At 51.3% G+C, this 25,300-nt stretch overlaps 1 protein-coding gene across 1 annotated transcript; it reads left to right on the top strand.

Annotated features, from left to right (window-relative positions):
• The first annotated feature begins 17,968 nt into the window (after positions 1-17,968).
• LOC119395185 (wiskott-Aldrich syndrome protein family member 2) lies at positions 17,969-25,035 on the top strand. The gene is made up of 3 exons (XM_037662463.1): positions 17,969-18,085; positions 23,021-23,168; positions 24,467-25,035. Exons 1-3 carry the CDS (start codon positions 17,969-17,971, stop codon positions 25,033-25,035), a joined length of 834 nt encoding a protein of 277 aa, XP_037518391.1.
• Positions 25,036-25,300: the final 265 nt, after the last annotated feature.

The raw sequence follows: 25,300 nt of genomic DNA, 5'->3' as shown, positions 1-25,300 counted from the left end.
ACAACGCTTAGGGAGCCCGTGTATATATGTGCGCTTTGTAGTTTTAAATCTTTAATTTGTTCAACGGCCACGGATATCTCATAAGCCTCAGCTGTGAATATACTTGTATGAGGCCGCAGAACGCCTGCATCTGAAAACAATACACCGGCAGCTGCATAGGACAGACTGCTGTGACACTTCGAAGCATCGGTGAAGAATTCAGGACAAGTGTATTATTGCTGGAGTTCGAGGTGGTACGTACGGGTATGGGCAATAAGCGCGCGCTTTGTAACTTCCGCGAATGACATATCCCAATCTATAAGCAGCCACTTCTTCGGCTGGAGATGTACAGTGGGATCCATCAAACGATGTTTAAAAACTAGAACATCCATTTTCGCCGCTAGGCTCCTCACGCGAAGTGAAGAGGGCTGTCTCACCGCTGGACGATTTTCAAACAGGACAGAACTGGACAAGTCGTTGACTGTGGTGTGTGAAGGGTGTTCGTTGTTTGCGTTCACCTTGACAAATTATGTGAAGGACATTCCAGATCTCTGCAAATGGAGTGACGACGTATTGGATTCCACAGAGGCTTTCTGCCGAGCTTGGCCGAAAGAGTAGCAAGTTGGGCTAGTTGGCTGATGTTCATTCTTCAAAGCTATACTGCGCTATAAGAAACAAGGACACAGAAGGACTTCAGTTGTGAGTCTGCGCATGTGTTGTCCCCCCTTTTTCTTTGTCCTTGTTTCTTATAGCGCAGTATAGTTTTGTCCGAAAGGCACCCATTGAAAGGCGAATTCCTAGGTGGTGGACAGGGTCAAGCATGTTCAATGCTGTAGGTGTCGCAGGTTGACAAGCAAAGGTCCCGTGATCTAGGCGCGTGCGGATGAGGCTTTTATGCAGATTCATCAGGCACTTCCTGTCACTAGCCTATGCAGTGCGTGAAAGCACTTTTGGAATATTCATTGTTTTATTGCACTTGCTTTTTATACTTGAAGTGTGATATAAATGTGAGCTTGGAGTCCAGAATTAAGCCTAGAAATGTATGCTCCGCCTCTTCAGGTAACTGTTCACCACGCAGGTCAATTTCGCGATTCGGGTGGAGGTCTCTCTTTCTAGAAAAGAGAGCACAGGTGTGATCTTTTGGGGGTTTAACTGGAATCCGTTCTCATCTGCCCATTTCCACACCTTGTTCAGACCGAGCTCGACCTGCCGCTCACAAATCGCTAGATTGCACGATTTAAATGCCACATGCATACCATCAACGTATGTACGACAAAACGTAGTTCGTGGAATGAAAAGATGCAGCGAGTTCATTTTCGTAACGAAAAGCGTACAGCTGAGCACACCACCTTGTGGTACGCTAGTTTCCTGCACGAACGTTCGTGCCAGCGCATTGCCCACTCGAACACGGAATTTGCGGTTTGGAAAATTATTTTCGATTATATTTAACATCCGGGCCACGTTTGCCTAAGTGTGAGAGCTATCTCCGTATTCCAAAGCGCCACGTCGTGTCATACGCCTTTTCCATGTAAAAGAATACAGAGTGAAAGAATTGTTTGTGAACAAAAGCCTCGCAATTTTGTGCTTCAATATGTACGAGGTCCACCCTCCGGAAGCCGCACTGATACGGATCACGCAGATTGTTTGAATCTAGGAAATGTATTAAGCGACAGTTCATCATTTTCTCAGACACTTTACATAGTCAACTTGGTAATGCTGTAGGACGTTAGCTGGAAACACAGAATGGGTCCTTTCCCTATTTCAGAACTGGAATGATTATAGCCTCCTTCGAAAAAGAGGGGATCTCTCATAAGGTCCATATAACGTTTGTATGGGCACAACTCCGATGAGCTGGCGCAAGCTAACACGAAGCGAAATGCAAACAACGTAAGTGCGTTTACGGTGCCTCGGCGACGCCAGCGCAGCCAGTGTCCCTCACTGGACGCGTTATTCGAAGATCGCAGGTTCGGTCCCTGCCCGCGGCAAGCTATCTTTACGTCCACTTTTCTTCCTTCACATTTACCTTACATGTACTACTAAAAACATCCCCTATACTTTCCCTGGCATTATTGTCTGTTAGTGATCATTAATATTGTGTCTAACAAAGAAAAACGAGCCCTTAAAATAACCACTTCTTTCCTTCATTCACAGCGAGGGTCTCGTTCTGGCAGGCTTGATGCTTTCAGGTGGTATGCGAGGGATTTTTGGTCAGCTGCCAGGTCGTAATAAGTTCACGTCCTACGTGACGCGAACAGGCAGAAAAAGTGTTCCACACTCGCCGTCATGGCTACTGGCGGCGCTGACTGACGCTCCCACGTTTAAATGTACATATATACTGTTACGAAGTCTCACTGCCAGGGGGAAACGAGAGAAGCAAGGGGAGAGGAAGAGGTCGACGACGCTGCTCCTCGATCACCGCGGTCTTTTGTGCCTCGGTGCTCAATAAATACCCCTTAAACATCTCCTGTGCACGTAACAGATTGGTGGAAGGTGCGGGGTACGACGAACCCCACGACGGAAGCACTTCTACCTGGACTTCGCCGCAGCCGCCGCCTTGCCGGGCTCCCACCATCGCCGATCTAGATGTCTCACGACCAGAGCGCTGGTGCTTCGAGGGCGACACCGATAGGATCCTTGCCTTACTATCGAGTTCCGCCGAACTTTGGCGGGACGTCTGGAGAAGACATGGACGAGTGGCTGAAGAAATACAAGAGGGTGAGCAGAAGCAACGGCTGGGACTCGTCAGAGCAGCTCAGTCATGTTGTACTTTCACTGACTAACACAGCTCTCATGTGGTATGAGAACCACGAAGACATGTTCACATCTTGGGATTGTTTTGTTGAGGAAGTACAGAAGTGCTTCGGTGATTCCAACGCGAATAAGCGGGCGGAGCAGACATTGGCTCAGAGGGCACAGCTTCCAGGTGAGACGTGTACCACATACATTGAAGAAATTTTGAAGCTGTGTAACATAGTGGATGCCAGGATGACTGAAGAAGATAAGGTTGGACACGTTCTGAAGGGGATAGCGGAAGATGTGTACAATTTCCTGATCGGAAAAGAGAGCCTGACCTTCGTGTCCGACGTGATGCAGCATTGTCGCACATTTGAAACGCTAAAGATGCGACGAATAGCGCCAAAATGTGGCCGTCTCTCTAACGTCCCTACGGTGGCTAGTGTCCACACAATGACGCCCAATGACCTGGCGTCGACAATATGGCAGATTGTGAGAGAAGAATTGTTTCGGTGTCAGCGAAAATCTCATGACCCCAGCGACTTCCAAGACAGCTATGCAAGAGACGCAGCACGCGCACGAACCCCGGCTGCTCTGGCTCCATGGCAACCATCAGTTAGTTCGGCAGATTCCGACAAATACAGAGGCGCACGGCGATCTGGGTTTTCGTATCGGCCACTCTCGAATGACGAACGACGCTTGCGCTCACCTCGTTTCCCTCAGCGAATTTCGGCTGGCTACGGTGCCCGTGAAGAGCGATGTTCCCATCCTACGCCTTCTCACAGGGCTGGCTACTCTGAGCAGCCGCGTGTGTCCCAACCTCTTCCGGTGTGCTGCCGATGAGGTGGTCCGGGTCACATCTCACGTTTCTGCAGCTACCGCCCTTCATACCACAGAGAGCCCTTGCCCATGGACACCCAGCCTTTTGACCGCACGTTCTCTGTGCCGCGGCCACTACGCACACTTGCCGGTTTACGCTACCCGTCGCCGGCCTCTGATCGAAGCTTGCCTCCGCCGCCAGCTCCACGTGCTCCACGATCCCCATCGCCGCGGCGTCGCACGCAATCACCGCCGCCGGAAAACTAGTAAGTGCGGCCAATGTGGGTGAGGCCGCAGTATACCAGGCACTATCGACAGGCATACCTCCGTCATTTTTTATGCTCAAGAAGAAAGTTCACGTCCTTGTTGATGGTGTCCCTACCATGGCACTTGTGGATACAGGCGCGACTATTTCGGTGATGAGTGCTAATTTCAAGAACCTTTTAGGGCCTAAGGTGATGTTTTGTTTAGTCGTGGTGTGACATCACGTGGTGTGAGTAGTGACGCGTTGTGTCCTGTGGGAGTTTGTACTGTGGATGTGTCCTTGTGCGGCAAAGTGTCTCCCACAGAATTTGCTGTTATTACGCGATCCACGCATGACGTTATTTTGGGAATCGATTTCTTGCGGGAGTGTGGGGCAACCATTGACTGCAGAAGGGGGCACCTTTCCGTGCACGGTAGTTTTCCAGCTGCGCTCTTGAAGAATTCACCACGTCACGATTGCAGCTTTTTTGTCTCCGAGGACACGGTCGTTCCTGCATTCGCTGCCATGCGTGTTCCAGTGACTTGTTCTAGCAACGACCTCGCCACGTTCGACGCCACACTCGAACCGATTCCTTGGGCCTGTGTGAAAAGGAACATTTTAGTCCCCCATTGCGTGGTGTCTGTAGTTAACGGACTCACAAGTGTGTGGGCAATCAACAATTCACTGGAGCCTGCAGTGTTGCCTGGTGGCATGAAACCTGCTGCATTCAACCCCGAATCATCTACGATGCTGGTGGCTCTTCTCGATGCTGCAGGCGAGGACGGACTAGTAGCTTCTCAACGGTCAGATGATTTAAAACTGCTCCAAATCATCAGCAAGTAACTTAGCCAAAGCGAACGTCACGCCCTCCTTAACGTTCTCTCCAAGCACTCTAAAGTGTTCGACTTCTCAAAACGCAGCCAACTGCCCTCAATTCCATCGTCTCGAATACGTCATCGAATCAACACCGCGTCGGCGCATCCCATGCAGCAGAAACCTTACAGAGTGGCACCATCACAGCGCGAGATTATCAACGAGCAAGTGCAAGAGATGCTAAGGAAGGGAGTAATTCAAGAATCGGCGAGTCCCTGTGCCGCACCAGTCATTCTTGTGAAGAAGAAAGATGGTACGTGGAGATTTTGCGTAGACTATCGCCGACTGAATTCCGTTAGCAAAGACGATGTCTATCCGCTGCCGCGTATTGATGACGCCATAGACTGTTTACATTCTGCTTCCTATTTTTCCTCTGTTGATTTAGGGTCCGGTTATTGGCAAATTTCAATGCACGCAGCTGACAAGGAAAAAAAACGGCATTCGTTACCCCAGACGGGCTGTACAAATTCAACGTGATGCCGTTCGGACTGTGTAATGCGCCGGCGACATTCGAAAGATTCATGGACACTATTCTGCGGGGCTTGAAATGGCAGATTTGTATGTGCTACCTTGATGACGTAGTAATTTTTGGACGCACATTTCAGGAGCATAATACTCGTCTGGGTATTGTGCTTGACTGTATTGAAAAGACTGGGCTTGTGTTGAATTCAAAGAAGTGCCATTTTGCTGAGCGTTAAACTTTAGTGTTACGACATCTCGTCGATAAAGATGGCATTAGACCTGACCCGCAGAAGACAGAAGCCGTTGCATCATTCGAACCCCCTAAATCTCTGAAACAGCTTCGTAGCTTCATCGGGCTCTGCCCATATTTTCGGCGGTTCATACCCGGCTTCTCGGATATCTGTCACCCCCTCACGAACCTTCTCCGCAAGAACACTCCGTTTCAGTGGACCCCTCAGTGTGATACCGCTTTTCGCCAGCTGAAGTTTCTGTTAACTTCACAACCAATCCTTCGGCACTTCGACCCTTCATCTCCGACAGAGATTCACACAGACGCAAGTGGCGTCGGCATCGGCGCCGTTCTCATTCAGCGCTCTGGCAACAAAGAACATGTCGTAGTTTATGCAAGCCGTTCTTTAAGCAAGCCGGAACGCAACTACACTGTAACCGAGCAGGAATGCCTTAGAATAACAGAGAGCCGAGCTAGCTGGTACGTATTCATTCTAAAAAGAGACAGGGCGTGCAAACACGGACACAAGAAAGAGATCAGGACACCACAACGGCGTTTGTGGTGTCCTGATCTCTTTCTTGTGTCCGTGTTTGCACGCCCTGTCTCTTTTTAGAAGGAATACTTTGCAGTAGTATTTCCCGTGCAGCGGTTTCGCTCGTACATTTACGGTCGCCCGTTTACCATCGTAACAGATCACCATTCTCTATGCTGGCTGGTCAACCTTCGCGACCCATCCGGACGCCTCGCTCGATGGGCCCTTCGTCTACAAGAATATGAATTCACTAATTCGTACAAAAGTGGCCGTCGACACGGTGATGCGGATTGCCTTTCTAGGATGCCACTACCGACGACAGATTGTGAAGTCGACAACTCTGACCATCTTATCGCTTCTCTGTCAGCTGACTTTCCCGATGCTTCGACTTTCGCCGCTGAGCAGCGCAAAAACCCCAGCTTGAAAGCTCTTTTCCTCCAACGCAAGGCTCCATAAGCGAAGGCCGATTTTGCGCCCGAGATGGTCTTCTTTACAAGAGAAACTTATCAACGATGGGCGCTAGCTTTCTACTGGTGGTTCCCGAGTCTCTTCAGACATCTGTTCTGCGTATTACGCACGATGACCCGACGTCTGGTCACTTGGGGACCACGCGAACACTAAGCCGCACCAAAGACCGATTCTACTGGCCTCAAATGCGCAAAACAGTTGACACCTATGTGGCTAGTTGTACACAATGTCAGATCCACAAGCGACCTACCTCAGCTCCAGTAGGTTACCTCCAGCCAGTAAATCCACCCAGCACTCTGTTCGAAAAGGTCGGCATAGAATCGGACCGTTTCCACGTTCTTCGAGAGGCAACAGGTAGATAATAGTGTGTGCTGACTGCATGACACGGCACTGCGAGACGGCAGCCTTATCCTCCGCCACGGCAGCCCAGGTTTCTGAGTTTATACTCCACTCCATCATACTTCAACACGGGCCTCCTTGAGTGATAATAAGTGACCGTGGTCGCCAGTTTACTGCCGATGTTGTGAAAGAATTACTCCGTTTGTGTGCCTCGAAGACCCGTCACTCAACAGCTTATCATCCGCAAAAATGACCTCACCGAGCGCACAAACCGAACATTGATCAACATGTTATCAATGTACGTCGCCTCAGACCACAAAAACTGGAATGAAGTATTACCGTTCGCGACATACGCTTTCAACATTGCGAAGCACGAAACCACGGGCTATAGCCCTTTCTTCCTCCTATACGCACGTTCACCGCGTCATTCGCTGGACACTGTCTTTCCTTTTGTTATCCATGACGACTTGTCGATCGCCGAGACATTGTGTCGTGCAGAAGAGGCTCGTCGACTTGCACGCCTACGTACATTGGCCGCGCAATACTGCTCTAAAACACGCTATCACAGCCAGCACCGACATGTCACCTATGTTCCCGGTGATCGTGTTTGGCTGTGGACTCCCATACGCCGACACGGCTTGAGCCAAAAACTTCTCGCAGACTACAACGGCCCGTTCGTTATTCTCGATCGTCTAAGCGAGGTCAATTACGAGAGATCGCGTCTTACTGCAAGTGGCCGCTGTTCACGCAAGACTGAGGTAACGCATGTTGCCCGCCTGAAGCCTTTCACGGAAAGCAGGAATGACTCGCCCGCAGGGCTTCGTCTGAGAGAGGAAGAATGTTACGAAGTGTCACTGCCAGGGGGAAATGACAGAAGCAGGGGAACAGGAAGAGGACGACGACGCTGCTCCTGCAATCACCACGGTCTTTTTGTGCCTCGGTGCTCATTAAATACCCCTTAAACATCTGTGCACGTAATAATGCCCGATAAAGTGGACGGGAGCATGGCCGCCGCGGTAGCTCAGTTGGTAGAGCATCGGATGCGTTATTCGAAGGTCGCAGGTTCGGTCCCAGCCCGCGGCAAGCTATCGTTTCGTCCACTTTTCTTTCTTCACAATTACCTTACATTTACTACTAAAAACATCCCCTATACTTTCCTTGACAATATTGTCTGTTAGTGATCATTAATATTGTGTCTAACAAAGAAAAACGAGCCCTTAAAATTAACACTTCTTTCTTCATTCACAGCGAGGGTCTCGTTCTGGCAGACTTGATGCTTTCAGATGGTATGCGAGGGATTATTGGTCAGCTGCCAGCTCGTAATAAGTTCACGTCCTACGTGACGCCAACAGGCAGAAAAACAGTGTTCCACACTCGCCGTCATGGCTATTGGTGGCCGCTGACTGACGCTCCCACGTTTATATGTGCATATATGCCCAATAAAGAGGACGGGGGGATGGCCGCCGCGGTAGGTCAGTTGGTAGAGCATCGGACGCGTTATTCTAAGGTCGCAGGTTTGGTCCCTGCCCGCGGCAGGCTATCTTTTCATCCACTTTTCTTTCTTCACATTTGCCTTACATTTACTACTAAAAACATCCCCTGTACTTTCCTTGGCATTATTGTCTGTTAGTGATCATTAGAGGCCGGATTTTTAGGCACTAAAAAAGGTCGTTTTAAGCGCCAAAAATAGGCAGGCAAAACAATGTTTTAGGCTTCCAAAATCGTAAATATAGGCACAATAAATTTTCACATAAATGCAAATAATTTCAAACGAAGACGTGCGCGACCTCTGTCTACGACAGGAAAACAAAAATGTTATTGCTTGAGATGGCACAAAGGCGCCACCATTTGAGCATAGCTAGCATTGTCCCACACGGTTCGCACTCCCGTGATCTGCAGAATGAGTCATGTGTCCGCTGTCAACACCCTCCTAAGTGTCTTTCCGGCATGACTGAGAAGTGCAGAGCAGGAGCAGACAGCCAGATTGCTAAAGGACTAGAAGGGAGGGATTCCTCCTATTGGCCGGGTCGAATTGCGTGGAGCCGATTTCTCCCCTGGCAGTGAACCACTGGCGTAGCCAGGCGGTGGGGGGGGGGGGGGGGAGGGAAGGTTTCAACCTTCGCTCTTCCCCCGAATCTTTTCAGTTTTGCGTGTGTGTATATACGAGCACACATACAAACGCATACACGAACATATATAAAGTATCGTTGTGCCCTGCCCCGCCCCCCCCCTAAAAAATTCTGGCTACGCTACTGCAGTGAACACATTAAAAGTAAATTACAAACAAAAGAAAAGCTGCCTGCAGTTCACGTTTTTCTTTCTTTTTTTTGCTCTTCACTCTCCACTGATGGCTCTCCGCGATTTCTCATTCGCCAACCGCTCGGGCGACGTCAGCGCGGCGACGAATGCTCGCCGGCGTGTCCCGCATCACTCCTAACGCGGTTGTTGGTTAGTTGACCTAGAGGACTATAGGTTGAACCCCATAGTTCCCAACAGTCAGTCTTACGCGGTAACATGAATAATGGTCTCAAAAAGCACCCGGGAGCGAAACTTGAGGCTAAATAGCGTTCATATAAGCGCTAATTTTGAAAATAGGCATTTATAGGCATTTGTAAGCATTTAGGCACGAACGCCAAAAATACGCATTTATAGGCATTTGTAAGCATTTAGGCACGAACGCCAAAAATACGCATTTATAGCCACTATAAAACACTATAAAAGCCCTTCGTAACTTCTAATTCATGCTCATATGTCAAAATGGCGCGATAGGAGCACAAGGAACAAAATAGGCATTTGCCTAAAATCCGATCTCTAGTGATCATTAATATTTTGTCTAACAAAGAAAAACGAGCCCTTAAAATTAACACTTCTTTCCTTCATTCACAGCGAGGGTCTCGTTCTGGCAGACTTGATGCTTTCAGGTAGTATGCGAGGGATTATTGGTCAGCTGCCAGCTCGTAATAAGTTCACGTCCTACGTGACGGCAACAGGCAGAAAAAGAGTGTTCTACACTCGCCGTCCTGGCTACTGGCGGCGCTGACTGACGCTCCCACGTTTAAATGTACTTGTATACCCAATAAAATGGACGGGGGGATGGCCGCCGCGGTAGCTCAGTTGGTAGAGCATCGTACGCGTTATTCGGAGGTCGCAGGTTCCGTCCCTGCCCGCAGTAAGCTATCTTTTCGTCCACTTTTCTTTCTTCAAATTTACCTTCCATTTACTACTAAAAACATCCCCTATACTTTCCTTGGCATTATTGTCTGTTAGTGATCAGTAATATTGTGTCTAACAAAGAAAAACGAGCCCTTAAAATTAACACTTCTTTCCTTCATTCACTGGTACCGAGACGCTTTAACCATGACCTCCGATATCGCCCGCAATCTCAGAGTAAGCGGTGGTAAGTATCGATCGTGACGCATTACTTATTTTCACCTTTCACAGGCGGCGGCATCGCCCCGCTCTGCCCCGCCTACCTACACCGCCAACAAAGAGTACCGTCCGAGAGAGAATGTGTGAAAGATATGTACCGCCCTCGTTCGGGCGACGCGCAAACAGGAGAGCGCGCGATGGCGAGAGAAAAAAATAAAGAAGGCGCTAGGCTGTGGCACGTGAAGCCACGGCTCACGTTCCTTGCTGGCATCGATTATCGTTCAGGCGTGTCTTTCCTTCGCTCCTGTAGCATAAGCCCAAAAGTGGTGACCTAGGACGAAGGCAATAACTGACTCGAATGCACCCTCAACTGAACAAGCCTCACGTCTGCAGGACGTCTCGGCAGTGCAACTGCGTCTCCCACCTTTATGGCCACAGGACCCGCAAGTTTGGTTTCACCAGGTCGAGGCGCAATTCTCCCTGTACCGCATTGCCTCGGAAACGAACGACACGCTACTACCACGTAGCCTCAGTCCTTCCTCGTGATGTTGACAGCAAGCTCTCCGACGTCCTCTCCAACCCCTCGGACACTATACGCCATATCAGCACCTTAAAACCAAGGTGCTGAAGCGATTCATGCCTTCGAAACGCGTCCGCCTACAGCAGCTCCTTGCAGAGGGGGACACTGGCAATAGGCGCCCCTCCCAACTACTGCGCCGATTGCGACAGCTTCTTGGGGAACACGACGTCTCTCCCCACTCAACGTTGCTTCGCGAGCTCTTCCTCCAACGCCTCTCTCACCCAATCCGCCTCGTCCTCGCGGCGGCTGGCGTCGTCAACCTCGACCGCCTGGCGGAGCTCACCGATCAGGTTCATGAAGCGACCTTCCCATCTGTCAACGCTGTCTTACCACCGGCAGACACAGCGATTTCGCACCTTGAGGCCCGCATCGACGAACTCGCCGCCTCTATTGCCGCACTCCGGAGCCCCCTGCAGGAGACTCGTTCGCCTCTTTCCGGTCGTCGAGCTCTTCCACGCACACGAGATGCTCGGAGTCCCTGCCCTCCACCTGTCTGCTGGTACCACCGGCGTTTCCGACACCGAGCCACGAAGCGTACACCTCCATGTTCGTGGCAGGGAAACGCCTGCCGGGATCACTGACGGTGGCGTGTGATCTCACTTCTCGTTCCAGCCGCCTTTTCATGGTCACCGATTAGCTATCGGGCGCCAGGTTCCTTATAGATACGGCCGCGGAAATTTGTGTTTTGGCCCCGACTAAGGCTGATCGTTCGAAATCACAGGGGCAAGTGCTTCGCGCTGCCAACGCCTCGTCTATAACGACGTTTGGACTCCGTTCTCTCACCCTCGATTTCGGCCGTCGCCGCATTTTCCGGTGGGTGTTCGTCATCGCAGACGCGGTTCAACCGATCATCGGCTCGGACTTCCTCTCATACTTCGATTTGGACGTGAGCGTAAGGCGGCGCCGCCTCGCAGACGATCAGACTCGTCTCTCCATCTCGGGACTCCTGTCCGACATCGCTCCAATGGCCATCCGCATGCCGTTCGAAAAAGCTTGGCGAGTTTCCCGGAGTTAACAAAACCGTGCAACCTCACTCAGCCGCCCAAACATACTGCGACACACCACATCGTCACCCAGGGTTCACCGGCAGCCGCTCGACCACGCCACCTGTTTGGAGACTGCCTAGCTATTGCTAAACGGGAGTTTGACCACATGCTGCAGCTCGGCATTATACGCCCGTCGTCAAGCGCTTGGGCTTCCCCGCTGCATTTGGTGCCAAAGCGTGCTCCTGGTGACTGGCGTCCTTGTGGAGACTATCGAGCGTTGACCGCCAAGACTGTCCACGACAGCTATCCCCTACCTCACATCCAGGATTTTGCATCGCGCCTCGACGGCTGCTCAATTTTCAGCAAAGTGGACCTTGTTAAGCGTACCACCAGACTCCTGTCGAGCCCGCCCACATACCTAAGACCGGCATCACGACGCCCCTTGGGTTGTTTGAATACGTGCGGATGCCTTTTGGACTCCGCAATTCGGCTCAAACTTTCCAGCGGTTCTTTTCTGGGGTCACACGGGGCCTCCCTACTGTGTTTGCGTACCTTGACGATGTCCTCATCACCAGCAGCACGCCTGAAGATCATGAGCACCATCTTCGCGCTCTGTTTCAACGTCTACAGCAGTACGACCTCGTTGTGAACGCTTCGAAGTGTACCGTAGGCGCATCTGACCTCGAGTTCTTGGGCCATCACATATCATCCAAAGAAATACGCCGTTTCTGGTCCCACGTTAAAGCAATCCAGGATTATCCTCAGTCTGCAACACTGCGCCAATTACGCCAATTCATGGGGCTTGCGAATTTTCCAGGCGCTTCATACCACACTGTGCCGAACTGCTACGAGCGCTCACCGACCTCCTTCGGTCAACCGCCGGCCCGTCCTCTGCCATTCCTTGTCGTCAGAGGCCCAGGCCACCTTTACTGCTGCCAAGCAAGCGGTCGCTAACGCCATGCTCATTCATCGGCGCAGCAACGCCCCTACTCGGTTGATGGTGGACGCATCCAGCGTGGCCGTCGGAGTTGTCTTACAGCAGTGCGAGGCTACTCTTGTTGAAGGCTTTACTTGAACAGGAGTAGCCTCGGCTGAATGCAGAAATTCATCTTGGTCAGCTTCGATCTTTGTGACTCTGCTGTCCAATGCTGCAATCGACTCGATCACTACTTTTAGTGCATTTTTGATTTCGCCCAAGGTATCCTTGACCTGCGTTTTGAAACCTGCCTCCTCGTCCTTGGCCGGTTCTGCTAGCGCTCTTCTTTTTGTGGGTTTCCCCCCTGGCTGGACGTCCATAAGAACCTCGTTGAGGATCGTAGCCGATGCGGCCACTGTACCGGGATGTGTGATAGGAGGAGATGGTGACGAAACCTGCTGGGATTTCCTTAAATCTCAGCTCTAAGTTGCTCGAGAATTGCCCTGAGGTTAGCATTTTCTCATTGCATATGCACAAAAATATCCGATTGTTGCTCTGGATAAGTGCCCCCCTTTACCTGTCGTTGGGAGCTCTTGATCTTGAATGCCCAGGTCCGGTGCTGATCTCTGCTACACACCGATGCTGAGAGTAGGCACCCTAGGGTGGGAACGGCCCCTGGATCTCGAACGGCCACTTGCTCTGCCTCTGGAACGGGAGCGCCCCCTGGAACGGGAACTTCCTCTTGGTGGTTGCAGCTGGTGGCTCGCGCCCGCAGAGGTGCCGCGGCCACCTGCGCCGGGTGGTAGCGGCGCAGACCTCCCGCCGCTACCACCCGGCGCAGGTGGCCGCGGCACCTCTGCGGGCGCGAGCCACCAGCTGCAACCACCAAGAGGAAGTTCCCGTTCCAGGGGGCGCTCCCGCCATCTGTGAAGCTGATGATGTCGGCATCTTGTTCCGCAAAGGCCGACGTATATTCCATCAGCCGCTCTCTTCTTCGGGCTATGTAGGGCACTTGAAAACTTTGTTTACTCATCTTGTCTGCTGTGGGATGTGGACCCCCGCACAACTTGCATTCCGGGTGTGCCGACGTGATCGTCCGAAGGCGCTTGCATACCGCAGCCTCTCCAAACCGTCTCTTCTGGATTGGGACAAACATCGGCTCGATGACCTAGCTTTCCGCAGCCATAGCATACATCCGCCTGTCTACGATACAGGGTGCAGCGCACCAAGCTGGTGCCACATATGATGTAATCTGGGACTTTTAACCCATCAAACAGGACTATAACCGTGGTGTAATTCTTTACTCTCTTCACCTGAAGTGCAGTAGGGTTCCTTGAGTCCACGATAAGTGAGTAAAGTTGGTCTTGACGAATGGCCGAGTCTATACCCCTGATGATACCTTTGCATGTGTTGTTGGGGGCAGCCGGTAGGCTCTAACCTAATAACTTGCCGTAACGAGAATAATGGCGTTGACACTGGAATACGCGTTGGCGTTCTTCTCTGCCAGGGGGCTGATAACTGCGATGTTTTGCATCATGTTCGGGCATACCTCGTCTTCCGCGACGTCTCTTTCACTGAGCGCCACAGCCATTGCGAGCGACTTCGCAAACTTGATTTGACTCACATGTCTCATGTCGAGACCATTTCTGGGACTCACGATGACTCGATGGTTATCTCTAGGGAGGTGAGGAAGTCTCGAAGCAGCGATAAGGCGCCTCTTAACCTTAGCTCCGCAGTGATAAAACGACCTCGCGCAGCCGGGCATCGAGACGCTTGCTTGCATCTCGTTCCTGGGGGTACGCGTCGCACGAAGTTTGCGTTTAGCGGTGGCCACGGACCATCCAGTGTCTTGAAAATCATCAGGAGTGATATCCTCGCCTTCGACGGAGACTTGCGTAGACATCTTGAGCGTAGAGTGCTGCAAAATCCTTGTGATAAGGGCCGGCGGCCGCGCCGCCGCAGGCCCGGCCTAGCGCGTTCGGCTTAGACGATGTGCAACTTGGTCTCAGCAGAAAAGTCTTGAAAATGGGTCGAAAAGTCCACCCACCGTAAAAACTTCATATCGACGGAATCCGTGTGGCTTTATGCCTCGACTGGCTCGAAAGGTCGCTCACCAATGCGCAAGAAACCGACCGAAAACATTCTAGAACGCGGGGGCCGATGTTTTCACATCTGCACTAGACGGCGTCCCCCTCGAGTCTCCAAAAAGCGAGTAACTCTAAGAAAATGCTAACAGATAGCCCTGTGGTGTTCTGAAAATTAATGGCACCAACCTGGTCAATGTTATCTTCAGCACACTTCAAAATTAGATATTGTGGCGAGGAATAGTACAAATCTTTCACGTCTATTGAAATAGCAGTGAACATGGTTTTATCGTGTGTGCTAAGACATTCAACAACCACTTCTGAATTTGTAATCAAGAAAGCATCTTCAATCACCAGCCATTCCAGCTTATCCTGTAAGAACCAAGCGATAAGTCCTTGCCAGGTTAGCTTCTCCGCAACAATGACCCTTAAGGGGCAGTCAGATTTGTGCGTCTTTGCAATGAAAAACACCTGTAAATGGCCTAACTTACTACCCTCTATTGCCTTTGCTAGCTTCTCAAGTGAAAACCTTGTGCAAAGATTTTTTGCTGCAAGTTGTAAGATCGCAAGCGACCTGTCGTTTTGAGCAAGAAACGCGTTTGAAATGGCAGTAGCTGTCTTAGATTTGAAAGTGGCAATTGACAAAACTGAAAACCCACCCTCCGTTGTTTGTCAAGTCGAGGTTCGTCGCTAAACATAGCGAACAGATCACGCGTGAAATCGTAGAAGCTGACTTGATCGATAAGCTTGGTGATCAGTGCCTTAGCACTCCTTCAATAGATATTCATAAACGAAAGGATTTTCTGCGCATGACGTATTTATCTGTTTCTTGTGATAGGTGAGTGATATAAATTTTTGAAATTGATATTTGGACGGAAACCCGTCTGGTCAGGAACAGATTTGAAGACAATTAAAACAACACTCTGACCACGATTACAAGCAAATAAAAGCACAACGTTTCCGCCCCCGTACGGGAGCCTTGTTCACAAGTGAAAAAAATGTTTGTTTCTGCATAAACAAACCAGTTTGTCTCTGTGTTCGTCCCTCGTTTCGCTGCGCTGTTATTTTGCGATCATGAACAACCAATTAACCCGATTTACCGCCATTGTGAAGTTTGCAATGATATCGTGGTTTTGGGGCCTTCGACGCCAACAGTTATATGTTACCTTCGAGGATTTCTTGAAGACATGGGCAAACGAATCTATAAAGCATTGGAAGCGCTTCTGGAGAACAGCGATGGTAGCAGCGTGGGTTAGCGCTAGCCGGCGATAAAGGGAGCATCAGAATATCGGGATGGGTAAGCCAAATGTGCCGACGCACTTTCACTATGCATCTGCTGATAGAGCGCGCCTGTATGCAGTCTTCCCTAGTTTGGCCACAGCTCGCGTGCTCCGTCTTTCGTTTTGCGTGCTTCCTTTTGGGGCACCTTACTTGTTAATTGCAGAGGCTGGTCTGGGAGGCAGGCAATCTTATACACAAATTCTTTTCTTTCTAATCAACGTGGAGCCTGTTTCAGTTCCTATGGCGGGCCTTATATCATCGCCTTTGCTAAACACCCATCTCAAGGGCATGTAGGCCTGATGTCGAGCGTGGCCTCCACACTCAGGCGACGACGCTTCCCGAGCGAGGCCATCTATCAAACGCGACGTTTGCGCAGGGCCTCGCAACATCTTTGCGCGCTCTTAATTAATGGCGCCTCCTTCGTGGTGCGTGTTTACCTGCGCCTAGGAAGAAGCGAGCGCCGCACATGCTCCGTCCTGCGCGCCTGTCACAAGACAAACTTCAACTTCTCTACTTTCGCAAGAGTTTTGCTTCCAAAGCTTAATTTAAGGCTTCTTTATATTAGTGACAGCTCTTTGTACTGAGTCGCCCGTGGTCATACTGAGGCTCTTGCCTAAGTCGGCGCTCTAAAATACGTGCAAATTGTGATCACAGTAAAAGTAAGATCCACGCACTCCCCGGTCAATTTAAACTGCATTGAGCGAACGCCAGGTATTCGCGTTTGAGTAATGCTGATAAGGCAAATCAGTTCGACTGAACCCCGCAAGGTGGCGGAAGGGCTAAGAAAGGGAAATAGACAAACACCCGTTTACAAATTTCACCGAAATAGAGCTTCTGAGTTGTAGAAAAATTTGTCGTGGTCCGGGGATCGAACGCGCGACCAACGACTTCCCGGGGTGGCCACCCTACCAGTTGAGATAAACAGTAAGCTTGCAGTTGGCATCGCGAGGGCGAGTTCATTGACAACTCGAACCCCTTGAATACATATCATTGCAAAGCAGTTCTGCGGCATGCCGCAACGTGGCGGCAGGGTTAAGGAAAGGAAGTTGGCAACCCTTGTGGCTTACTGCTATAAACGAGTGGGTGTCTGTTTCCCGTTCTTAAGCCTGCAGGATTCCGCAGGACTGATTCAATCGCCCCGTGGATGTCTCAGGTGTCCAGCCGGACCGGGAGGAAATTCCTGCGGTCACTAGTTTCCTTGCACCAGGCTCAGTCAAAGACGTCCAGAGTTCTCCGGGACTCTGTTCCTACTTCAGACGGTTCGCGAAAGATTTTGCAGCAATTGCTCGACCACTAACTGACCTCCTGAAGAAAGACGTGCTTTTCACGTGGGGTTTACGCGGGGTTCTACCAAAACTGCTACTTTTGCACACCTCATGAAAATATTGACGGCGCCACTTCTATTGGCCTACTTTGACCCGTTCGCTCCTACAGAGGTCCGAACCGATGCCATTGGTCACGGGATCGGAGCTGTCTTAGCCGAACGCCATGAGAGACACAACCTTGCTATCGCCTACGCTAGGCGCCTCCTTACACCTGCAGAGCGCAACCATTCAATTAGAAGGCCTGAACGCATCGCTCGTGTCCGCACATATATATGGCATGCGTTCCGCTGTAATCACGGGCCATCATGCTCTCTATTGGCTTTCGTCACTAAAGCAGTGGTCGCTGCGCTCTACAGCTGCAGGAATATACGTATTCAGTGACGTACAAGTCAGGGTGGCAACGCAGAATGCCTATCTCGTTATCCGGTCGAAGCATCGAGCACCAACCTCGACAGCGACGCAACGCTTGCGCCTTCTCCGTTTACCAACTGACCCACATCGCAGGCGAGCAATGCCATGTAGCGTGCTATCATCGAACGCCTCGAATCGACTTCCGCCAAGTTCTGTCGCTCATCCGTCCGCCAGGGTGGGGCACTACAATGCCACAACTTTCGCCCAGACGGCCCAGCCACGCTGTTTCTTATAGCAAAACACCTCCGCTAGGTTGTTATCCACGGTCTTCGCGACCTTCCAGTGCCGGTGAGTAGGGAGATGTGCGCAAGTGTCGTGCGTCGTGTGACCAAGCGAACATGGACAAAGCGAACGGAGTGGTCAGACAGAAGCGCGGTGACAAGGAAGACGACGACGGCCTGCAACAAGAGGCCACCAGGAGGAAAAGAGAGGCGCGCAAGAAAGGGTCATGTGATGTGCGACGGAGATGGGACGGTGGTGTTCCATAGAGCGGAAGGGGCGTGGAGGCTGATCGCCTGCATCACGGTCAGAAGTAGTTTAGAGTGCCTGGCAGAGGTCAGGACTCGGAGTGGCCTGCTCGGCTTGACCTCAAGCTTCGAAAGTAAATCAATGTAGCGAACGGGTAGCTACCGCAATCACCTGCAACACCGTCGGGCATAGGCCCGAGTGTCACACTACCGGAAAAAACCCACAAGCGGAAGCGCACGACTTCACGTGGCCGTCAACGTCTACTTCCACCGCTGCCAGCAATACGGTCGGGTGGAGTCCCGAGTCTTGCTGTGGCCCAGTGTCTTCGAGTCGGAGCGGAAGACTCTACATGACTGCGCGCGCCCACGTTCTTCGTCACCTACCTGACAACTCCGTCGCGGCATTCACTCAAGCGCTACCTCGTCCTCCGCCAAACTTCTGCAATGAATAAATCCCCGTGCCGATCTCCCTTCAACATTGAAGTGCCCCGCATCATTTACTGACACTCACAGGTGAGAATGTTCACCTCACGCTTAGGCTAAGCTTGTTTGTGTGTTTTCTTGAAACTTGCATATGTTGTTAAGTGTTGTGTTAGTTTTAGTGTCTTCTATTGTGTTTATTATGCTCGTGGGCTCGCACCATAAAGTGCAGAAGCAGAAAACAGCCTCGCCACTTTCTTAAGAACATTGCTGTCTGCTGTCATCGAAGCAACGTACTCTTCCTGTCTACTAATTTGCAAGTATCCCATCACAATTGCGCCCAACGTGGCGCGAGGCTTACTTCTGGTATTTTAAAAGCAACATATCGACCACGACATGGATATAACAGAACAATTTAGTCTCCGTGAGAAGCTTGGTTTATCGGGAGACGCGCATCGAACGTAGATAGAAGACCAGAGTGCACGCGAAAGGAATATCCGCGCTGAGGAACGCGATGCCCGGCGCGAGCAGCACGAGTGCGAGAACAGGGCCAACGAGAGTAGGCCGGGCGCGAGACACGGGCCCGTGAGGTAGAGTTGACCTTAATGCGCATAAAGCAGCTCTCGGGGAAAGAATGTTGTAGCTTCGCATACGTTTGTTAGACGCTCAGAAAGTGATCTATGCTCGCGCGCCCATGGACGTTGAAAGTGTGGCTCCACAGCAGCCAATATGTCCCCGTAACCTTCGACCGCTGTTCCACGAGAAGAGAGACCAGTTAGATGCGTATTTTCGCCTACTTGAGGTGATCGCAAAAAGACAAGATTGGCCGAAGGACAACTGCGCTACTGCTCAGTATGCTTGTGGTGGGGGAAGCTTTGCAGGTATTTTGTCAGCTGGTATTTCGTCAGAAGACTCACTCGACTATGAAAAAGCAAAGATAGCCCTATGGCAGTGGTTTCGTTTTACTACCGAACGATACAGGGGGAACTTCCGCTCCAGCAAGCCGGAGGACCTCAAGACGGGCCAACAATATGCCGTTCATCTGGAGGGGTGTTTTCACCGGTAGGTCTGAATGTCTGAGACGTCAAAAGCCTACGAGACCCACCACGGTGGTCTAGTGGTTATGGTGCTCGACTACTGATCCACAGGTCGCGGATCTTATGCGGGTATGTGCGACAGATTAATCACAGTCTCAATCAGCACATTAACGGCTAACGTACATATAAAAGAGCAAGGCAAGCGAGGGAGTTCAAGACAGAAAGCCCCTGGAAGAGGCTCGACTGCCATCCACTCGTCCACGTGGTCCGCCAGAACGACGCAGTGTTCTCTTCATTTCATATGAGGGGGGGAGGGGCGATGACCTCATGCTGACCGAAGATGACGTAAGATTGATTGAGAGCGACTTTGTAACACGCGAAGAAGCCGCCGCTAAGTCCCCTGACGGCATATGGCTCTACTCGTGTAAGGGGGCACAGTGTCTCCTTATGCAGGAAAATACTATGACTATATATGTCACAAAGGGCTACGTACGCCGAGGTAGTCTTCGCATACGATGAGCGCCATCTACTGAAGTTGGTCTACGCAGCACTTCAAAGGGCTACCAGCCTCGACGGCCTATACCTCACCAACGCAAAAGGTGACTTCAAGTTTCCACTTGCCAAGAACCCATTTCACACATGCGTTCTCCCTCATAAAGGACAAGTGTAAGCACTACATATCTGCTTACCACGTCTGCTGTGGGTAATACCTATGTTGCTGTTGGCGTTGTTACGCAACTGTAAACAACTGGTTATATTGCTACATGCATATTGCAGGGCCCTTGAACCATGCGCTTGTGCGCCGGACGAAGAGAAGGAAGTTCTCTCTCCGCTCGGGCTCTGAGCTGAAATGGTCAGCGCTGCAACCGCTACTGTAAATATATCGTGTCAATAGTCTACGGACTACAGTCTACCGAGTCGTCATTCTCGTAACAATATCATACATGTGCGACTCTTCAACATTATGTGTGCGCGTATACCATTTGCGCATCTTTAGCGACATTTGGTAACGTTTCGGCCAATGTTAAAAATTGCGCCGCAGTCACCTTCACGCCGCATGCTTCACATTACATTGATTCCCACGGTACGTGGGATCTGCTTAATTTTTTATGCGTACCGGGACGTTCCACAAGCAAGCATGGTTCAATAAAACTTCTTCTCGAGCTAGTTGTTGTATCCCAGACGTCATATTTTTTAGCGCAAACAGGAAGAAAAAGAAGGAACTGGCTGAGAAGAGGAAAGGCAGAGAAGAAGACAGTGCACTGGGCAAGCGCTAACGCTTGCCCTGTGCACTGTCTTCTTCCCTTCTCATCTCAGCCAATTCCCTTATCTCAGCCAATTCGTTCTTTTTCTTCCTGTTTGCGCTAAAAAATATGACGTCTGGGAAGCAAGCATTGATTTCTCATCGTTCGAACTTATCTCGGCCGATACGAACGCGGGCCGATGTCAATTATGAATGAGTTGGGACTCAACATGAAGTGAACCTCGAGTATCAGTAGGTTCTGGATCTACGCGAACGTGTGGAAGCACCTGACACCTAGCACATAAAAAAGTGGCAATGTCAAGGGAGTACCAGCGTCGACGCTACAACAAGAAAACAAAGGAGCGCGATCTAAAAGTAGAGGATCAGGCTCTTTTTCTTTTGCCGACTGCTAAGCGCAGGCTTTTCCTCGAATAGAGAGGACCATTTCCCGTGGTCGGCAAAAAAAACTGCGTAGACCTCCTGCTTGAAGTGGGGAACAATGTAAAACTATTTCACATTAATATGTTAAAAATACTATCAGCGTACTTTGCTGTCCAAGGACGTAAACTCTGCCTTTACTGTCATTGAAGACGAAACTTGTGACAGAGGAATGCCATGCTTCAGTAACAAGCAAAATGATGGCTCGGCAGAAGTCAAACTCGCTGAGACGCTGTCCTCATTCCAACGGCAAGGAATCAGGAACCTCCTGGAGATGTTTAAGGGTGTCTTTTATGACGTTCCTAGATGAACACATCTTGTCGAGTGCAAATTGAATTAAATATCCTGTACACCCATCCGAGCTCCAGATTATTCTCTGCCTTTTGGCCTGAAGGATACTGCACAAAAAAAGTAGAAAAATGTTACGCCTAAGGGTCATCGAGAGGTCGACGTCCCTCTACAGTTCTCCTCTGGTTTTAGTGAAGAAACCGGGCAGCACATACCAGCTGTGCATTGATTTTCGCGAAATAAACGATGTACTGGAAGCCGACGCAGAGCCGATTCCCCGAACCGACGTTGTGTTTGCGGAAGCCGTGGGAAAAATTGTTTTCGAAGTTTGATTTATCCAAATGATACCGGCAAGTTCCCATGGCCGCTGAATCAAAACCTAAAACAGCGTTTGCCACGGCATCCGGGCTGTGCCAGTTCACATGTATGCCGTTTGGCATAAAAACAGCGTCGGCCGTATTCACACGCCCTATGAAAATACTGCGGAGGAACATGAGGGGAGTCCAGCGCTATAACGATGGTGTTCTCGTTGCGACCGATTCCTGGGAAGAACACATCTCGACGTTGGTGAAGCAGTTACAAAGGATCAGAGAGGCTGGCCTTGACATCAAGGCACGGAATTGAGAGACTGGACGCCACACCGTGGTATTTCTAGGCCACGAAGTGGCCTAGAAATACCACGGTGTGGCGTGGCATTTCATTGGCACCGTGGTGCCAATGGGACCATTGGAGACCACAGTAGATAAGCTACTCACTGCAAAGTGCCCCGAGACAAAGAAACAGGTTCGATCATTCCTGGGACTTGCAGGATGCTAAAGAGACTTCATGCCGATGAATGCTAAGCTCGCTAAGCACCAGCTACGATCTCCGAAAAAGCAATAAAAGAACAAAGTAGAACGGACCCATCAAAGGGACCTGGCTTTTAAAAAATTACTCGCTGCGCTTGCCGTCCGTCCGATTTTAAAGACTGTGGGTATTGCCCTTCGCTCTGGATAAGGAAGACGCTACGTAGCTCGGGCTCACGCGCTCGCGCGCTCACGGCGGAACGGCTGCCGGCATTCGTGCCCGGGACTCCGCCCAGTAAAGGTGTTTTTCCTCGCTCTGCCTCAGTGTACTTTCTGAGGGCTTCAGCCGTCCCTTGGCCCTGAACCATCCTTGGCCCTGAGCCCTGAGCCTAGGCCCTGAGCCTACATCTGGCGCCCCACGTTGGGCGCCAGATGTAGGGTTTTGAGGCTGCATCCAGCCCTGAACCCTTTATCTGGCGATCGTCTTCGCACTCAAGAAATTTGACATGTATTTGGATGGTGCCTCGTTTACGGTACAAACGGACCACTGGCGCTCACTTGGTTGCAGCGTTTACAGAATCCTGCAGGCCGCCTAGCTCGTTGGATATTAACGCTCCAGAAATATCATTTCACTGTCGAGCACCGAAATGGTGCGCAAAACAAAGTTGCTGATGCCCTCTCCCGTGCGCCTTTGCCCGAGCCTTCCTCACAGGAGAATCCCTCCCTTGTTGCTGCCGTGGATACAGATCCTCAGTGGGGCACCCTGATCAGCAGGCAGCGTCTCCTTGAGGCGCAGCGCAACGACGGCCTTTGTCAACGGATCCTCAGCCACTTAGCTGACCTGAACGCGCAACCAAGCGGTGAGTTCGATTCTTATGTCCTTGCTGACGACGGCCTCCTTCTACGATACATCTCCCACGCGGACGAGGATGACGGTACTTCTCCCTTTCGTGCGTTCGTCCCCAGGCGACTCAGGAGGGACTTCATTCGATACTTTCATGATTCGGCTTTAGCCGGTCAGAGTTCTGCCAGCAAAACTTACGATTAGTTATGTCAGACTGCCACATGGCCATCCATGCGGAAGGACATCATCCGTTACGCGCGAAGCTGCCCCGTCTGCCAACGGGTGAAACCACGTGGCGGACTCCCACCTTGCTTGATGCAGCCAGTACTTAGCCAAAGTCCCTGGAAAATCGTCGCGTGTGACGTAATGGGTCCTTTTCCCCGTACACCTAGGGGCAACCGTTACCTCTTAGTGGTTACCGATCACTTTGCCCGTACTAACTTCGCGCAGGATTTGGCGTTGTCTTCTCGATGTGTTTTCCAGGTTCGGTTTTCCACCACAGTTGATAACGGACAACGCCACATACTTCACTAGTCGTACATTTGTCAAGGCATGTTCAGCGTTGGGCATCAAACTCAAAAAGACATCGCCATATCACCCCCAAGCTAATATCACCGAACGCGTTAATCGAAACTTGAAGGCGATGCTCAGAGCGAACACCACGGAACATACGCAATGGCATGTTAACCTCTCAGATGCTCAGAGCGAACACCACGGCACATACGCAATGGGATGTTAACCTCTCAGAAATGGCGTTTTCTACGCGTACCACGGTCAATAGGTCCACGGGTTATACACCCGCATTTCTTAACTTCGAGAGGGAGCTTTCATTTCCATTAAGCCACACCCTGGTACCATCGCATCCGTCTTACCCTGACACCCGTACTTTTACAGAAGCTCGGCGAAAGCGTCTTTCCAAAGCCGTCGTTGCTGCTCGCGAGCAATTGGACAATGCAAGACTCGAGCAAGCGCGTCAATACAACGCCCACCGTCGTCACAGAGCGCGGCGATTTAGTTTTGCGCCGTGCACACTATTTGAGCACCGCATCTAAAGGTTTCTCGGCATCCTTAGCACCTAAGTGGGAAGGTCCATTTAGCGTTTCGCGAAAGCTTGGTAACTTATTATACCGTTTGAAACACACCACAACCGGAAAACTCATGGGACCAATACATGTCTCCGAGCTTAAACCTTATATCGCCTAACTCCCCACTCGCTGGCACATTCAACATTGGAAGCTGCAAGATAGCAAGTTCGCGTTCTCCTTGTAGCATTGCACGCCAGCTCTTTCAAGCAATGCTCCGCGCGCTCTCCAGATGCACTGTACCCGGCGCCGGCGGCCTTCACCGATGTCCTCCCGGAGGTCCCGTTCACGTTCAGCCCCCTGGGACAGGTCTCCCACTGTTCGTGGGCCTCGTTACCCGCCATCGAGAGGCCGTGTCCGCACGGTCGCAGCATGGACCGTCCTCGACTCTACCGACCGTCCCGTGGCCTGGACGTCGCGCCTCCCTTGGGAGATCCAGCCCCGCCCTTCCAGTGGACTCCTTCTATCGGATCGGCACCCGATCGAGCCATTATAGCCCTACACGGCCGAGGAGACCAGGATCCTTTGCCCGCTTTGCCGGGTCCTAGAAATTTCCCGCCGCGCCCACCAGGACAGCTCCCTCCACCGCAACCGCCTCCTTGCGGTAACAATGCGGGACACCATCCCTCGACCACCGCAACCACCGCCAGCTCCAACAACCGTCGAGGCCGCCATCGCTATCCTCGCTCGGCCCGTCCGGACCTCCTGGCGCAGGGTGCCCTTCCAGCCCCCACCTCGGTGCCACCCCCTACCCTGCCACCACAGCCACCCGTCGATGACCTCCTCGACTTCGACGAATGAGCCCCTGCTCATCGAGGGGGAGGGGGTAGTGTGGGTATTGCCCTTCGCTCTGGATAAGGAAGACGCTACGTAGCTCGGGCTCACGCGCTCACGGCGGAACGGCGGCCGGCAGTCGAGCCCGGGACTCCGCCCAGTAAAGTTGTTTTTCCTCGCACTGCCTCAGTGTACTTTCTGAGGGCTTCAGCCGACCCTTGGCTCTGAGCCTACAAGACTTACGATTTTAATAAAGTGTTTGTGCTGCGCAGAGACGCTTCAGAGGTTAAGG

The sequence above is a fragment of the Rhipicephalus sanguineus genome, chromosome 5 (assembly GCF_013339695.2).
Source record: "Rhipicephalus sanguineus isolate Rsan-2018 chromosome 5, BIME_Rsan_1.4, whole genome shotgun sequence".
Classification (NCBI taxonomy): domain Eukaryota; kingdom Metazoa; phylum Arthropoda; class Arachnida; order Ixodida; family Ixodidae; genus Rhipicephalus; species Rhipicephalus sanguineus.
The sequence above is the reverse complement of the archived record's forward strand: the minus strand, read 5'-3'. Positions and strand labels throughout refer to the sequence as shown.